At 35.4% G+C, this 15,000-nt stretch overlaps 1 protein-coding gene and 1 long non-coding RNA gene across 2 annotated transcripts in view; one reads left to right on the forward strand and one right to left on the reverse strand.

Annotated features, from left to right (window-relative positions):
• Positions 1–8,960: 8,960 nt before the first annotated feature.
• The window catches only part of LOC144979381 (uncharacterized), a 29,078-nt gene continuing 23,038 nt past the window's right edge, over positions 8,961–15,000 (reverse strand). Inside the window, exon 3 of the mRNA XM_078926029.1 lies at positions 8,961–9,036. Within this exon, the coding sequence (XP_078782155.1) occupies positions 8,976–9,036 (61 nt within the window). The 3' untranslated portion in view covers positions 8,961–8,975. The remainder of the gene's footprint in view (positions 9,037–15,000) is intronic.
• The window catches only part of LOC144979380 (uncharacterized), a 4,372-nt gene continuing 1,456 nt past the window's right edge, over positions 12,085–15,000 (forward strand). Inside the window, exons 1-2 of the long non-coding RNA XR_013646680.1 lie at positions 12,085–12,212; positions 12,466–12,632. This is a non-coding gene — a long non-coding RNA (uncharacterized LOC144979380). The remainder of the gene's footprint in view (positions 12,213–12,465; positions 12,633–15,000) is intronic.

Raw genomic sequence — 15,000 nt, forward strand, 5'->3', positions numbered from 1 at the left:
CTTTGCCGGATATTGTCGGGTTTCGGCGGGTTTCGGCGGGTTTCGGCGGGTTTCGTAATAAAGCACTAATTCTTTTTTACGAAACCCGCCGAAACCGGCCGATAACCTTAGTCTCAGGTTCACTCCCGACTGGTGTACACTTCCCTGAGTCTCGGGTTCACTCCCCACAGTTGTCTACTTCCCATAACTTTGCTGGATATTGTCGGGTTTCGCCGGGTTTCGGCGGGTTTCGTAAAAAAGCACTGGTTCTTTTTTACGAAACCCGCCGAAACCCAGTCCCAGGTTCACTCCCCAATGGTGTACATTTCCCTGAGTTCTGGATTCACTCCCCAGTGCCACCTACTTCCCATAACTTTGTCGGGATTCGTCGGGTTTCGTCGGGTTTCGGCGGGTTTCGGCGGGTTTCGGCGGGTTTCGCAGGGTTTCGGCGGGTTTCGGCGGGTTTCGTAAAAAAGACACACCGAAAACTTGAGCTTTCATACAGGGCAAAATCACTAAACGTGTTAAAAACGTTTTACTAGGGGTCCGTGGCCAACAGAAACACTTAACATGTAGGAAGGGACATGACGCTTGTTAGGCGATATTACATTTCGGACAAAAACAGCGCTGTTAACTGTCATCTACTCATTTTACAACTCAGTATTGTGAGAGAATGTAAGTAAAGAGCCTTTACCAAGGACTCAACCATGCGCCGAGCGAGGCTCGAACCCAGGACCTTCCGACCCGAATGCGAGTGCCATACCCCAAGACCACATAGCCGCACATCTATACATGATGGACTCCTAATCGGACACCGACAGTGTGTTTGTGATGCCATGCGGTCTAGTGGTATGACATTCTTCATGTTAGTTGTTGCTGTTGTTCAGGGACCCCTTTGTAAAGCGCCTTGATCAGGTTTAGTGGGTATTGCGCTAAGTTTTAAACATCTCAAAAGCTAGAGTACTATTTTTGATATAAATGATAGACTAGAATCGCCGCACAAGCGATATATTGTTCAAAGCTGTCATTTCATTTGTGAAATTTAGATTCTTTAATACAAATACCTTCAGTATCAGGGGTCGCGATAGAGCACTCGCTTCACAATCAAAGGGACCGAGATTGATCCCGGGTACAGTTGAGATTTTTTTTCTGACACCCCTATCTATCCAGCAGTGATTGGGTCTGTTAGGTCTGGCGAAAGACGACCTTCCTATCAAAAGGGTAGCAAGCAATTTACTATTGTCTGTATCACGCTATAGAAACCGGGATAAACTCCGGTTCTACGGGCCTGGTGGATCTAAAGGACTACTTTTTTTACAAATCAAATCCATTTTTCTTTTATTTAGCGTGAGCGACCGAAGATTTTAAAAAAGTTAGCTCAATATAGAGAAGGATGGAAACTGTTTTTTTAGTGGCCTCTACCCTGACCCAGGGTGAAAAAGGCAATGATGATGTTGATGATGATTACTTTTTTACCTTCATTATCGACTAGTTTTCTTTGAGTTCTAGAAATTGGATACACGTTACTATTATCTATGCGGAGGCAATTTGATTCAATAGTCTGATCTCATGTCGCCCAACAACGGCGGCCATCATGGTTCTAAACAAAGAAAATCTGTACTTTTTATTCTTTATGTTGGCTAAAACTTTTCATATGTCTTGTGATCAGAATGTGTAAAAGTCAATACATGATCAGATTTATGTTTTTTTTCCCCAATGGATACGCTTTTATGCTCGTCGGAGAGATAATACATAAAGGCGTCCGCCTAACAGACATAGCTACCCAATCACTGCTGGATAGATAGGAGTGTCAGAAAAAAATCTCAACTGTACCCGGGATCAATCTCGGTCCCTTTGATTGTGAAGCGAGTGATCTACCACCCGAGCTATCGTGACCCCTGTTACTGAAGGTATTTGTATAAAAGAATCTAAATTTCACAAATGCAATGACAGCTTTGAACAATATATCGCTTTTGCGGCGATTCTAGTCTATCATTTATATCAAAAATAGTACTCTAGCTTTTGAGATGTTCCGATAGTTTAGAGCCATTTACAAAGTTACGATGCTTATTTACGATAATAATTATTTACGTCACGACTGTTGAAGGCATTATAGGCTTCCCCCGTGTGGTGTCCGGGATGCCTCAACAAAGAAGGTGCAAGAATTACCCAACAGCCCCAAGCCAGCGTGTCGTAAAAGGCGACTGATGGTGTGTAATTCCCCCTTTTTGAGTCACCTGGTCCTCCAGCCAGTGTGTCGTAAAAGGCGACTGATGGTGTGTGATTCCCCTTTGTGAGTCACCTGGTCCTCCAGCCAGCGTGTCGTAAAAGGCGACTGATGGTGTGTGATTCCCCTTTTTGAGTCACCTGGTCCTCCAGTCAGTATGGGGGTTGTCGAAGGATTAACACCAGTGACGTGGCGTGCTTACAGTATATTCTGGTGCCAGAATCAGAATAAAATGACTTAAAACATGGTTTATTAGTCAAAACAAAAGAAAGAAAACAAATATAGAAAAGACTTTCTCAAAGAAATAAGAGGCGGTATATACCATTTCTCAGTTGTTTTTTTTTTTGTTTTTTAAAATGCTGTAATCGATTTTAAAAAGATGGATGCGGTGCCAGGCACCAAATCAACCAATATAGCCACGCCCTTGGAGTTAACACACTTTCCCCAAAATTCTAACTGTTACAGAAACATAGACGGGCAAATCAAATCCATTTTATGTAATTTAGCGTGAGCGACTGAAGATAAAAAAAAGTTAGCTCAAGTAGAGAAGGATGGAAACTGTTTGTTTGTGGCCTATACACTGAACCAGGGTGAAAAGGGCAATGATGATGATGATGATGATGATGATGATGATGATGATGATGATGATGATGATGATGATGATGATGACGATGATGATGAATTATGGGCTTGATATAACAATGTTGTTATGGACGATATTACTTTTCGTTGGTTTGAGAATATTTTCTTTACATCATTTATGAGCCCATGACAATTTAGGTTGTCAGAATTACAAAACTATAAAACGTAGCAATTAGTTCAAGTGTTTTGAGTTTGTTGAGATACGGGGTAAGGAGATATATAAAAAAATTTATAAAACCATAAATTATTATTATTATTATTATTATTATTATTATTATTATTATTATTATTATTATTATATTATTATTATTATTATTATGATTATGATTATTATTATTTATTATTATTATTATTATTATTATTATTATTATTATTATTATTATCATTATCATTATCATTATTATTATTATTATTATTATTATTATTATTATTATTATTATTATTATTATTATTATTATTATCATTATTATTATTGTTATTATTATTATTATTATTATTATTATTATTATTATTTATTATTATTATTATTATTATTATTATTGTTATTATTATTATTATTATTATCATTATTATTATTATTATTATTATTATTATATTATTATTATTATTATTATTATTATTATTATATTATTATTATTATTGTTATTGTTATTATTATCATTATTATTATCATTATTATTATTATTATTATTATTATTATTATTATTATTATTATTATTATTATTATTATTGTTATTATTATTATTGTTATGATTTATCATTATTATTATTATTATTATTATTATTATTATTATTATTATTATTATTATTATTATTATTATTATTATTATTTTTATTATTATTATTATTATTATTATTATTATTATTATCATTATTATTATTTTTTTTCATATCATCAACATCTTTATTATTAACGAAGAGAAATGATCCGACCGTCCCTCAGGGCCAGATAAAGAGGAAAAAACAGGAAAAAAAAAAGAAAAAGAAAAAAAATTAAGCCAAAAGTTTCTTTTTTAATCCGAAAAAAGCAAAGATTTTCGGTTAAAAAAGAGAAATTTTTTGGAAAAAAAAAAAGAATATAAAAATTAAGCCAAAAATTTCTTTTTTAATCCGAAAAATAGCAAAGATTTTCGGTTATAATAGAGAAAAAATTTTGAAAAAAAGAACGAAAAATCTAACTTAAAAAATGGGAATGCCTTCAGGATAGCAGATGCCTCTTTGTCGTCCATCTCGATTCGCTTTTTGGGTGTCGTCCACTAAATTAGCTCCAGATGCAGAGTTTTGTTGCGTTACGCGGACGTAAAAGAAATAAAAGGTCGCACAAATAACATTTTATTTGACTCGCTAGATAGACAGAAAGAGAGAAATATAGCCGTATTGAATTGTGTGTCGTTTGTTTGTTTTTTTTGTTGTTGTTTTTTTTTTTTAATTTCTTCTTGTTTATAATAATAATAATAATAATAATAATAATAATAATAATAATAATAATAATAATAATAATAATAATAATAATAATAATAATAATAATAATAATAATAATAATAATGATAATAATAATAATGATAATAATAATAATAATAATAATAATAATAATAATAATAATAATAATAATAATAATAATAATAATAATAAATGTACTTGGGTTTTTGATTTTCCATAAGTTAAGTAAAGGGGAGACATTCCGAAAGATCAAATGAACGTTTCGGGTTTCCCCTTTATCAACAAAACAGGATGAATGAAATACCACAGATGAATGAGATAATGTGGTAGTAGCTCGAGATCGGCGGATTTTATTTTCTATTAGGGTTAGTCATAACTCTTAGTAACGGAGGTGCTAGGGTGTTTGTTTTTCCATATGTTGTTCTTCTTCTTCTTCTTCTTCTTCTTCTTCTTCTTCTTCTTCTTCTTCTTCTTCTTCTTCTTCTTCTTCTTCTTCTTCTTCTTCTTCTTCTTCTTCTTTTGCTTTTGCTTTCAGCTTACCCCTCATTTTGCAGGGTTGCCAAAATGAATGCCACATCTCCATGAATCTCCGTTCAGAGCATCATCTTCCTCCAAGCCCAATTCTTTCATATCTTCGTTAACCATATCCCACCATCTAATCTTTGGACGTCCCTTTTTCCTCCTTCCCACCAATACTATCCTTCCCACTTAACATTTAAAACGAGACATGACGCCTGTTAGGTGATATTACAATATTTTCGGACAGAGACTACGTTGTTAACAGCCAGGTACTCATTTTACACTGAATACGGTGAGAGAATTTGAGTAACCAGTCTTTTCCAAGGACTCAACCATGAGCTGAGAGAGGCTCGAACCAAGGACTTTGTCATAGCACAAGACCACATAGCTGCACATAACAGAGCTATCGTGAAACAACCCCCATCCCTTTCCCCACCTCCCCATCTCTCCACCTCCCAACCCCCTCCCCCTTTTCCAAATATTCAGCCATTCAAATGACGAACTTAACACCTATTACGAAAAATCAATTCCTTTAAACGGAAATTCCTGATGTTTGGAAATACGTAATCAAAATTAGTTAACTATTTTCATGGCATTGTTACGACGTGTACATATATACAGGTCTGCCATCCGAAACCACTATGGGCCTATCTTCACGTTGCTGTAATGGACAACATTTTGCGTCAATATTATTTTTTTTTTAGATTTTAGCAATTGGGTTTTCAGATCTGCAAATAAGTGCACGTCCGCATACAACATTCCATACAATGATATAATATTATGTGGCTATTTCCTATGTGGTCTAGTGTTATAACACTCGCCTTCGTTCGGACCGGAAGGACCTGGGCTTGCGTCCAGCAAAGAGCGGCGCATGAAGATGAGTCCTTGGAAAAGGCTCTTTACTCACATTCTCTCATCGTTCATCAAAACAGCCCTTGTGATCAGGTCTCGATAGACTGATTACTGTAAAGGGGTCCACTCAGGTCCAGGTACGGGGTTTTGACCAAACCACGTTCACTCAGCGGCAAAGGCGGAGCGAGAGCAATGATTATGCGAAATAAATATCTGAATTTTTTTTAGGTGCGCATTTCCAACATTTATCTTCGGTAGCTGTTTAGCCGTTCGCATCTGCTCCTCATTAAATCAAGAAAGGCATGCGTAACATCAACAGAAATATCAGTGTGTCTACTTCTTTAAGATATATTATACCATGTACCGATATATTTTCTCTTATGAGAGACCATCATCCACCGTGGCTTTTACTCTGGAGCACGTTGCCGGTCAGCTGTCTCCACGTATCACGATCATCTACGGTATGCATGGAATCTGTGTTGCTTTTTAAATCACTTTTGGCCATTCTTAGGTAATTTAAATGTGTGATTCTCTTTCTTCCTCTATCTCTCTTTCCTTCTATCAGCCAGTTGTTACCAACTTTTCTATTCCTTCTCTTCTCCATACATGTCCCAGAAACCGTAAGTGCCTCTTTCTGATTTTACCGATCAACATCCTTCTCTTTCTCACCTTGGCCAACACTCCTCGTTCGTATACTTACTTGTCTGTATTTTTTAGCCTCATCATTCTTCTTATTCTCTACATCCACATCTCAAATGCCTCTAACCTCCTAGTACATTCTTTGTCAAGAGTCCACCTTACACGGTTGATATGAGAGATATTAGCAAATAAAAAAAACTATCTTTGCGTGTGAAGAGAATGCACTGCCAAGTAAGCTACCTCGGCCCCAATTGGCCAATGTAACCAGACCTAAAATCCAGCTCTGAGTTACTAGTGCCGATGTGCATAATTATACAGGTCTGACAACCAAACATAATTATAATGGGTTTGATTTAACATTGTTAAAACGGATAATAGGTTGCGCTGGTTTGAGAGTATTTCTATTGCAACAATGATGAGGCCATAACCATTTGGGTAGTCAGACCTGCGAAAAAGTACACTTTGACTAATTGTGGAGTGTGTCGCGAATGTAGAGTTTTCCAAATACTGTCAGAATGAGTCAGTTTGTTTAGGAAGAAAACGACGACACATGAATACTGTCTAGATAATGATAGAAGCTACACAGTGGGAATTCCCGTTTGTCAGAGTGGGTTTTATTTCTGGGTCAAAACAAACAATGACGATAGAATACGAGATTGAAGCACGTTTATTGGGGTTATAAACAAACGTCTAAAATTAGACATGATCTAAAGCTTGGCGTCCGGTATAAGTTTTATGATTTAAAATAAATTAAATAAATAAATAATCCATAAACCAATGAATCAATTTATCAATACTACTACTACTACTACTACTACTACTACTACTACTACTACTACTACTACTACTACTACTACTACTACTACTACTTCTACTACTACTACTACTACTACTACTACTACTACTATACTACTACTACTACTACTACTACTACTACTACTACTACTACTACTACTACTACTACTACTACTACTACTACTACTACTACTAATAATAATAATAATAATAATAATAATAATAATAATGATAATAATAATAATAATAATAATAATAATGATGATGATGATGATGATGATGGTGATGATGTAGCAATGACTATCCCGCGCAAATCTTTGGGCCTCTTTTTCGCTCACGAAGTGCCCAAATTCGCGACAAAATATGGGACGAAGCCGTTCCGTACATGATATTTTAAAAAAATTAATTACGAAGCTGGTTATCGATGAATATGACTGAAAGTTGGCACACAGTTAGAAAAGAGGTCTTTTTAGATTATGTCAAGCGACAAAACTCATACAATTATCAAAAGATCGTTAAAAATTGATTTTTACTCTTTGGAGTACAATATTTCTAAATCTACAAAGAGGAGAGATTTTGTCGCTCATAAGGTTATATATGCACATTTCTTCTATTTATATTTCAAATTTCATTCGATTATGATAAGTACTTTTCCCGTATTCTCACAAAACATCAACCCATTTCGCATTTGAATGAGTGAAAATATGGAGACGGCCATTTTGCTCCACCATCGCGCGACACGAAAATGACGTGAGCGAGGCAAGGCTGCCAGATGGCCAGACTTTAACCTGACCAAATTCGACTTCAAAAGTGGCTAAATAGAAAATTATATGGCTTTCACTATTAAGATTGGCCAACTTAAAATGAACTAAATTTTAACAAACAGAAAATTAAATAGACTAGGATAAACGTCAATGAGACAAAAATAGATGAATAAAATTTAATATAAGAAGCAAAATGATATATTTGGCCACACACGTGGCCATCTGGCAACTTGTTCGCGGTGACTGACGACACAAATCCTCGCGCGCTTTTTTAAAATTAAGGCATTGTTTCATTGTTATGTCATAGGGATAGTAGATTAACTCTCTCTCTCTCCCTCTCTCTCTCTCTCTCTCTCTCTCTCTCTCTCTCTCTCTCTCTCTCTCTATCTCTCAAATAAATACTAGAAATAACATAAGCGATGGTCTCACGGGACTGATTGATAATAATTCAGCAGGCATTTTTCGTTTGTTTTGTATGTGTTGTAGATACAAAATTACACTTCGGAAAAGTTCCAAATGATCAATATTATGTATATTTTAAAACAAAATTATAGTTGACCCTAGCCATACAGCTCTAAAACTATACAATTTAGAACTTTTTTGATGTCTTCATCATATTTTCTGATAATTTTGCCATAAAATTGCCAAGTTTTAATATCTTATTCCACGTATTAAGCGAGATACAGGCACAAACCAGAATAAACGCAGAAAAAGCGTCCCATATTTTCCGTATTTTTTTCTCTTTGTCAGTCATCCAAATAAATGACACATTTGAAACTGCATAACTTTGTTATATATTAATGGATTTCCAAAATTCAAAAAGATTTTTACTCAGTGGAGATAGCGCTTTGATTTAAGAGGAGTATTTCCTACAAAAATAGAAAAAAAAATTTTCATAGTCATTGCTAGATGATGATAATAATAATCATCATCATCATTATCATCATCATAATCATCTTCATCATCTTCATCATCATCATCATTATGACAATAATTATCGGCGCCTGTTTTTTCAAATCATTCAATCTCGTGACACAAAATCGTCATCATTCCTTTTATAATATCGTTGAACCAGATGTCCTGTTCATGAGATGAAGACTGTGTGCAATTTTCCCGTACTACAGCAACGTACAGGGCAAGGTGTCATCAAAACTGTCATCGTTTATTTGATTTCCAGAGCTGTTTAAAACAAACAAAAAAAATAGTAGTATGAAAGCCGAGTTATAGTTATTGGTAATTGTGAGCTTTTGTATGACGCAATATCCACTGAAGTGCGCAAAAACTATTTGCAACAGTTCTCAAACTAGTTGCAACACACATGAAATTTTGAAAGAAAAGTTACACATACATCACTTGTTTCCATTCACGTGGGTAGTTATTTTACACTTGAGTCCATTGAGATAATGTGAGTAAAAATTCTTTTCAAAGGATTCTAGCCTGTGCCACCCAACACTCAGCAGGATTTGAACAATAGACCTATAGGTTGGATGGCGGGTATCAAGTGCGGCTATGTGGTCCTGTGAGATGACACGTCTTTGCACAAGAGTGGCCATGGTTTGAGAACCTGAGACGCATAGTTGAGTCCTTGGAAAAGATCTTTACCCACATTCTTTGCAAAAGTTCTCAAATTAGTTGCAACAATTATGAAATTTGTAAAGAAAAGATACACAGACATCACTTGTTTACATTCAAGTAAGTACTTTTTTACACTTGAGTCCATTGAGATTTTGTGATTAAAAATTGTTTTCAAAGGATTCAAGCTTGTTCCATCCAACCCTCAGCAGGATTTGAACAATAGACCTATAGGTTGGAAGGCGGGTATCAATGTACGGCTATGTGGTCCTGTGAGATGACACCAGAAGCCTCAAAGCGCTTTACCATAAACTTATCAAACCATAAACACACTCATACCGAGCCAACCAGACACACGCAACAGCCACACACACTAACTTGGCAAGTATTACAAAATGAAATTGACATTCAACACAATGGAATCAAAAAAATGAAGCGATTGATTTACTTATCAAGAAGAAAACTTAGATGCATATGATAATTTTTTTTTTTTCATAACAACAAGAGATGATGTGAGTAGAAAAGTGCCAGAAGACAATAGATACTAACAATTTCGCGGCGGTGCTGGGTTGTTTGATCCCGCGACCTTACGAGTACGACAACTCCGCCTGGCCGGGGAGAGCGTGACTATACCGTATGAGCTATACACGATCCCAAAACAAAAAATTGTGTCTAACCCTAGTCATTACTTGAGCTCTACCCGACTACTTGTGATCGGAGTCCAACACACACAACCTCCGCAAAGTTAGTAGGCCAGGAATTAAGATTAATAGCCAATATTCTCAACATAACATATTACATAGAAACAATTGAGACATTGGTAATTTTTGGGGGAAAAGATGAGTTTTCAGATTTTTCTTGAAAACGTTCCCTTGTATTTTACTTTCTTTCTTTGTCCGTCACTTTTTCACAGACACTTTTTCAGATCTTTATCTTACACCAGTGTCTGCTCTCTACTCTGTCACTGGAATGTATTTATATAAACAGCTAGGTGGTCTTGTGGTTTTTGTACTCGCGTTCGTGGCGGAAGTTCCTGGGTTCGAGCCTCTCTCGGCGTATAGTTGAGTCCTTGGGAAAGCCTCTTTTCAATCATATTCTCTCACCGTACTTTTGTGGAAAATGAGTACCTGACCGTTAACAACGTTACCTCGGTGTGAAAAAATGTAATATCGCCTGACTGGCGTCATGTTCCGTCCTAAATGTTGAAGTTGGCCATAGACTTGTAAAGCGTTTTGAGAACGTTTAGTGGAAATTGCTGTAAATAAAAGTCCAGCTTTTATTGGCTTTTTTATTTTACAGTAGTAACTGAGAGTGAGAGGAAAGCGTTATTTTTACTGCATTGAAACATGGACTTGACAAAGTTAAATCCGTTTATAAGCACAATCCAACTATAAGGATGCGGAGCTTGATTTCCCAGGACTGTGCTTATATCCGGAGAACAAAGTTTCATTAACAATTCACTTTTTCGGACTGGACGAGCTCGAACTTTTCACATTCGATTTGACAACGCCGAAGACGCTGGTGGACCGTGGACTCTCTTCCTTGACAACCACTGCAACGGTTTTTCTGTATCTATCATCTGATGACATGTTGAGACTGCAATGAACAATTTCATGGAAGAAAACAATAACTGAAATGAATTGACGATAAATATGGATGATTAGAGGGGTTTCTAGCTGGTGATCGGAGATGGTCCAAAGAGAAAGAGAAAAAAAAAAAAAGAGAGAGAGAGAGAGAGAGAGAGAGAGAGAGAGAGAGAGAAAGGGAGAGGGTGAGAAAGAGAGAGGGGGGGGAGAGCAAGGAAGAGAAAGAGTGGGAGAGGAAAGAGAGACAGAAAGAGAAAGAAAGCGAGGGAAAGAGTGAAAGAAATAACGAGAGATAGAGAAAGAAAGAAATAGAGAAAAAGAGATGTGAAGAAAGAGAGAGAGAGAGAGAGAGAGAGGGGGGGGAGAGAGCATGGAAGAGAAAGAGTGGGGGAGGAAAGAGAGACAGAATGAGAAAGAAAGCGAGCGAAAGAGTGAAAGAAATAACGAGAGATAGATAAAGAAAGAATGAGAGAAAAAGAGATATGGAGAAAGAAAGAGAGAGAAAGAGAGAGAGAGAGAGAGATAGAGAGAGAGAGAGAGAGAGAAAGAGGGGGGGATAGAGAGTGATAAATCTACCTTTATGCAATCGATAAGCAAAATCTCAATAATATGATGAAAGTTAAAAACAGTCGAAGAAACAACTAGTAGATACACGATAAACTATTAGAGCTGAACTGGTTAGAATGGTACGGTCAAAAGGATACAGGCAAAGGGAATAAATTCTAAATGTGTTATGGGATCCCCTGTGTTTAACTTTTATAGTATTGCGTGGCAAGGCGTGGCGAGTGTGAGGGCGGGAATGACAAATCAATTTTTACCATATATGTATATAAATAATAACACACACTTGCGCTCTCTTTTTCTTCTTCTTCTTTTCCTTCTTCTTCTTCTCCCACCCACCTCTTCTCCTTTTCAAAGAACTATGCACACGAGAGCGGTTCTCGAACCATATATGGTAAAAATTGATATGTCATTCCCGCCCTCACACTCGCCACGCCTTGCCAGGCAATACTATAAAAGTAAAACACAGGGGATCCCATAACACATTTAGAATTTATTCCCTTTGCCTGTATCCTTTTGACCGTACCATTCTAACCAGTTCAGCTCTAATAGTTTACAGTGTATCTACGAGTTGTTTCCTCGACTGTTTTTAACTTTCATCACATTATTGAGATTTCGTTTTTCGATTGTATAAAGGTAGGTCTATCACTCTCTATCTCTCTCTCTCTCTCTCTCTCTCTCTCTCTCTCTCTCTCTCTCCCTCTCTCTCTCTCACTCTCTATCTCTTTCTCTCTCTCTATCTCTCTATCGATCTATCTATCTATCTATCTATCTATCTATCTATCTATCTATCTATCTATCTATCTATCTCTTTCTCTTTTGACCTATCCGATCACTAGCTAGAAAAGCCTCTAATCGTCTATTGATTTCATTTATTGTTTTCTTCCAGGAAATTTTTCATTGCATTCTCAACATGGCATCGGAGGATAAATCCAAAAAAAAAAAAAAAAAAAAAACCGTTGCAGTGGTTGTCGAGGAAAAGAGTCCAGGGTCCAGCAGCGTCGTCGCCTATATCAAATCGATTGTGACAAGTATTAGCTCGTCCAGTCCGAAAAGGTGAATTGTTAATGATACAATGTTCTCCGGATATAAGCACAGTCCTGGGAAATCCTTATAGTTGGATTGTGCTTATAAACGGATTTGCCTTTGTCAAGTCCATGTTTCAATGCAGTAAAAATAACACTTTCCCCTCACTCTCAGTTGCAACTGTAGAAAAAAAACAATTTGACCGTTTATATAGGGCAATTTCCACTAAACGTGCTCAAAACGCTTTACCACTCTATGGCCAACAGCAACATTTTAGGACGGGACATGACGCCAGTGAGGCGATGTTACATTTTTTTCGCACAGAGGAAACCTGTTAACGGTCAGGTAGTCATTTTACACACGAGTACGGTGAGCGAATATGAGTTGTAAAGAGCCTTTTCTAAGGACTCACCTAAGCGCCGAGCGAGGCTCGAACTGTATATATAAATACATTCCAGTGACAGAGTAGAGAGCAGACACTGGTGTAAGATAAAGATCTGAAAAAGTATCTGTGAAAAAGTGACGGACAAAGCAAGAAGTAATACGAGGAACATTTTCAAGAAAAATCTGAAAACTCATCTTTTCCAATAAAAAATATTTATCTTAGGCATCAAAGTTTTCTTCTTGATGAGTCAATTATTCGCTTTATTTTTTGATTCCATTATGTTGAATGTCAATTTTATTTTGTAAAACTTGCATAGTAAGTGTATGTGGCTGTTGTGTGTGTTCAGTTTGGCTCGATATGAGTGTGTTTATGGTTAGATAGGTATATTATTGTAAAACTTGCAAAGTAAGTGTGTGTGGCTGTTGTGTGTGTGTCAGTTTGGCTCGATATGAGTGTGTTTATGGTTAGATAGGTATATTATTGTAAAACGCTTTGAGGCTTCGATATATCGCGGTGTAGAAGAACACTTTTCTAATTCTTGTTGTTGTTGTTCTTGTTCTTCATCCTCTTCTTCTTCTTCTTCTTCTTCTTTTTATTATTATTATTATTATTATTATTATTATTATATTATTTATTATTATTATTATTATTATTATTATTATTATTATTATTATTATTATTTATTATTATTATTATTATTATTATTATTTTATTTATTATTATTATTATTATTATTATTATTATTATTATTATTATTATTATTATTATTATTATTATTATTATTATTATTATTATTATTATTTATTATTATTATTATTATCATTATTATATTATTTTATTATTATCATTATTATTATTATTATTATTATTATTATTATTATTATTATTATTATTATTATTATTATTATTATTATTATTTATCATTGTTATATTATTATTATTATTATTATATTGTTATATTATTATTATTATTATTATTATTATTATTATTATTATTATATTATTATTATTATTATTATTATTATTATTATTATTATTATTATTATTATTATTATTTATTACTTATTTATTATATTTCATTATTATTATTATTATTGTTATCATTATGGGAAAAGATTTTCGGCCTGCCTTGACTGGGTATCGAACATCAGACCTTCTGACGACCGGTAACTAAGATGTCTGAGGTTCGAGCCTAACTCGGGGCATGCTGATTTTTAAGGAATGTTTTTCTTCTTGAATTGTTTTTCTTTCTTCCTTTGTCTGGCACTGATTCATGTAGACAGCAATGGGAGTTACTGAAACCTGGGATCGTGAAAATACAAACGAAATAGTGAAAATGGAAAGACTTCGTATGGGAACAATTGCACCTATCGTAAAGTTATAGCCTGACACTGATCAAAAAATGACGTCAAAATGCCATTCTTTTTGCCACAAAAGAAAACAAATAGTTAGTTGTATTCCATAGTTCAACCAATGAAATGACTTGTTTCCATGAGCTCTACTAACGACAACTCACTAGACGCTACTAAAACCTAAAAAATGACGTCAAACTGCCAGTCCTCGAGGGTTCTAGTGTCAGGCTATGTGTTAACGATGGCTACGACGCTACCAAACCTGTAAAAATGACGTCATACAGCTAGTCCTATAGGGTTTTTGTTTCAGGATACTATGTTAACGATGGCTGCGGAACAATGGAGCCAATGGATGTTTCGGGTACAAAACCTTCGTCAGCACAAACGGCATCCGAAGCCTCTCCATTACCACTGTTGCGTGCAAACTTTTGAAATATATTTTTAAGGTATTAAGCTTGTTATATGATTCATGCTATCTAGTAGATACAGTTGATAAATATTTTTAGTGTGTTTATTTCATGTAAATGGCGGGGTTTCCGATAGAGCAGTTGATAGAGCACTCGCTTCACATTCAAAGGGACTGAGATCGATCCTGTGTGCAGTCGAGATTATTTTCTGACCCCACCGCCCTTTTCAACCCAGCAGTGATTGGGTAGATGTA

The sequence above is a fragment of the Berghia stephanieae genome, chromosome 9, assembly GCF_034508935.2.
Source record: "Berghia stephanieae isolate SIO BIC M18660-M18661 chromosome 9, UCSD_Bste_1.3, whole genome shotgun sequence".
Taxonomy (NCBI): domain Eukaryota; kingdom Metazoa; phylum Mollusca; class Gastropoda; order Nudibranchia; family Aeolidiidae; genus Berghia; species Berghia stephanieae.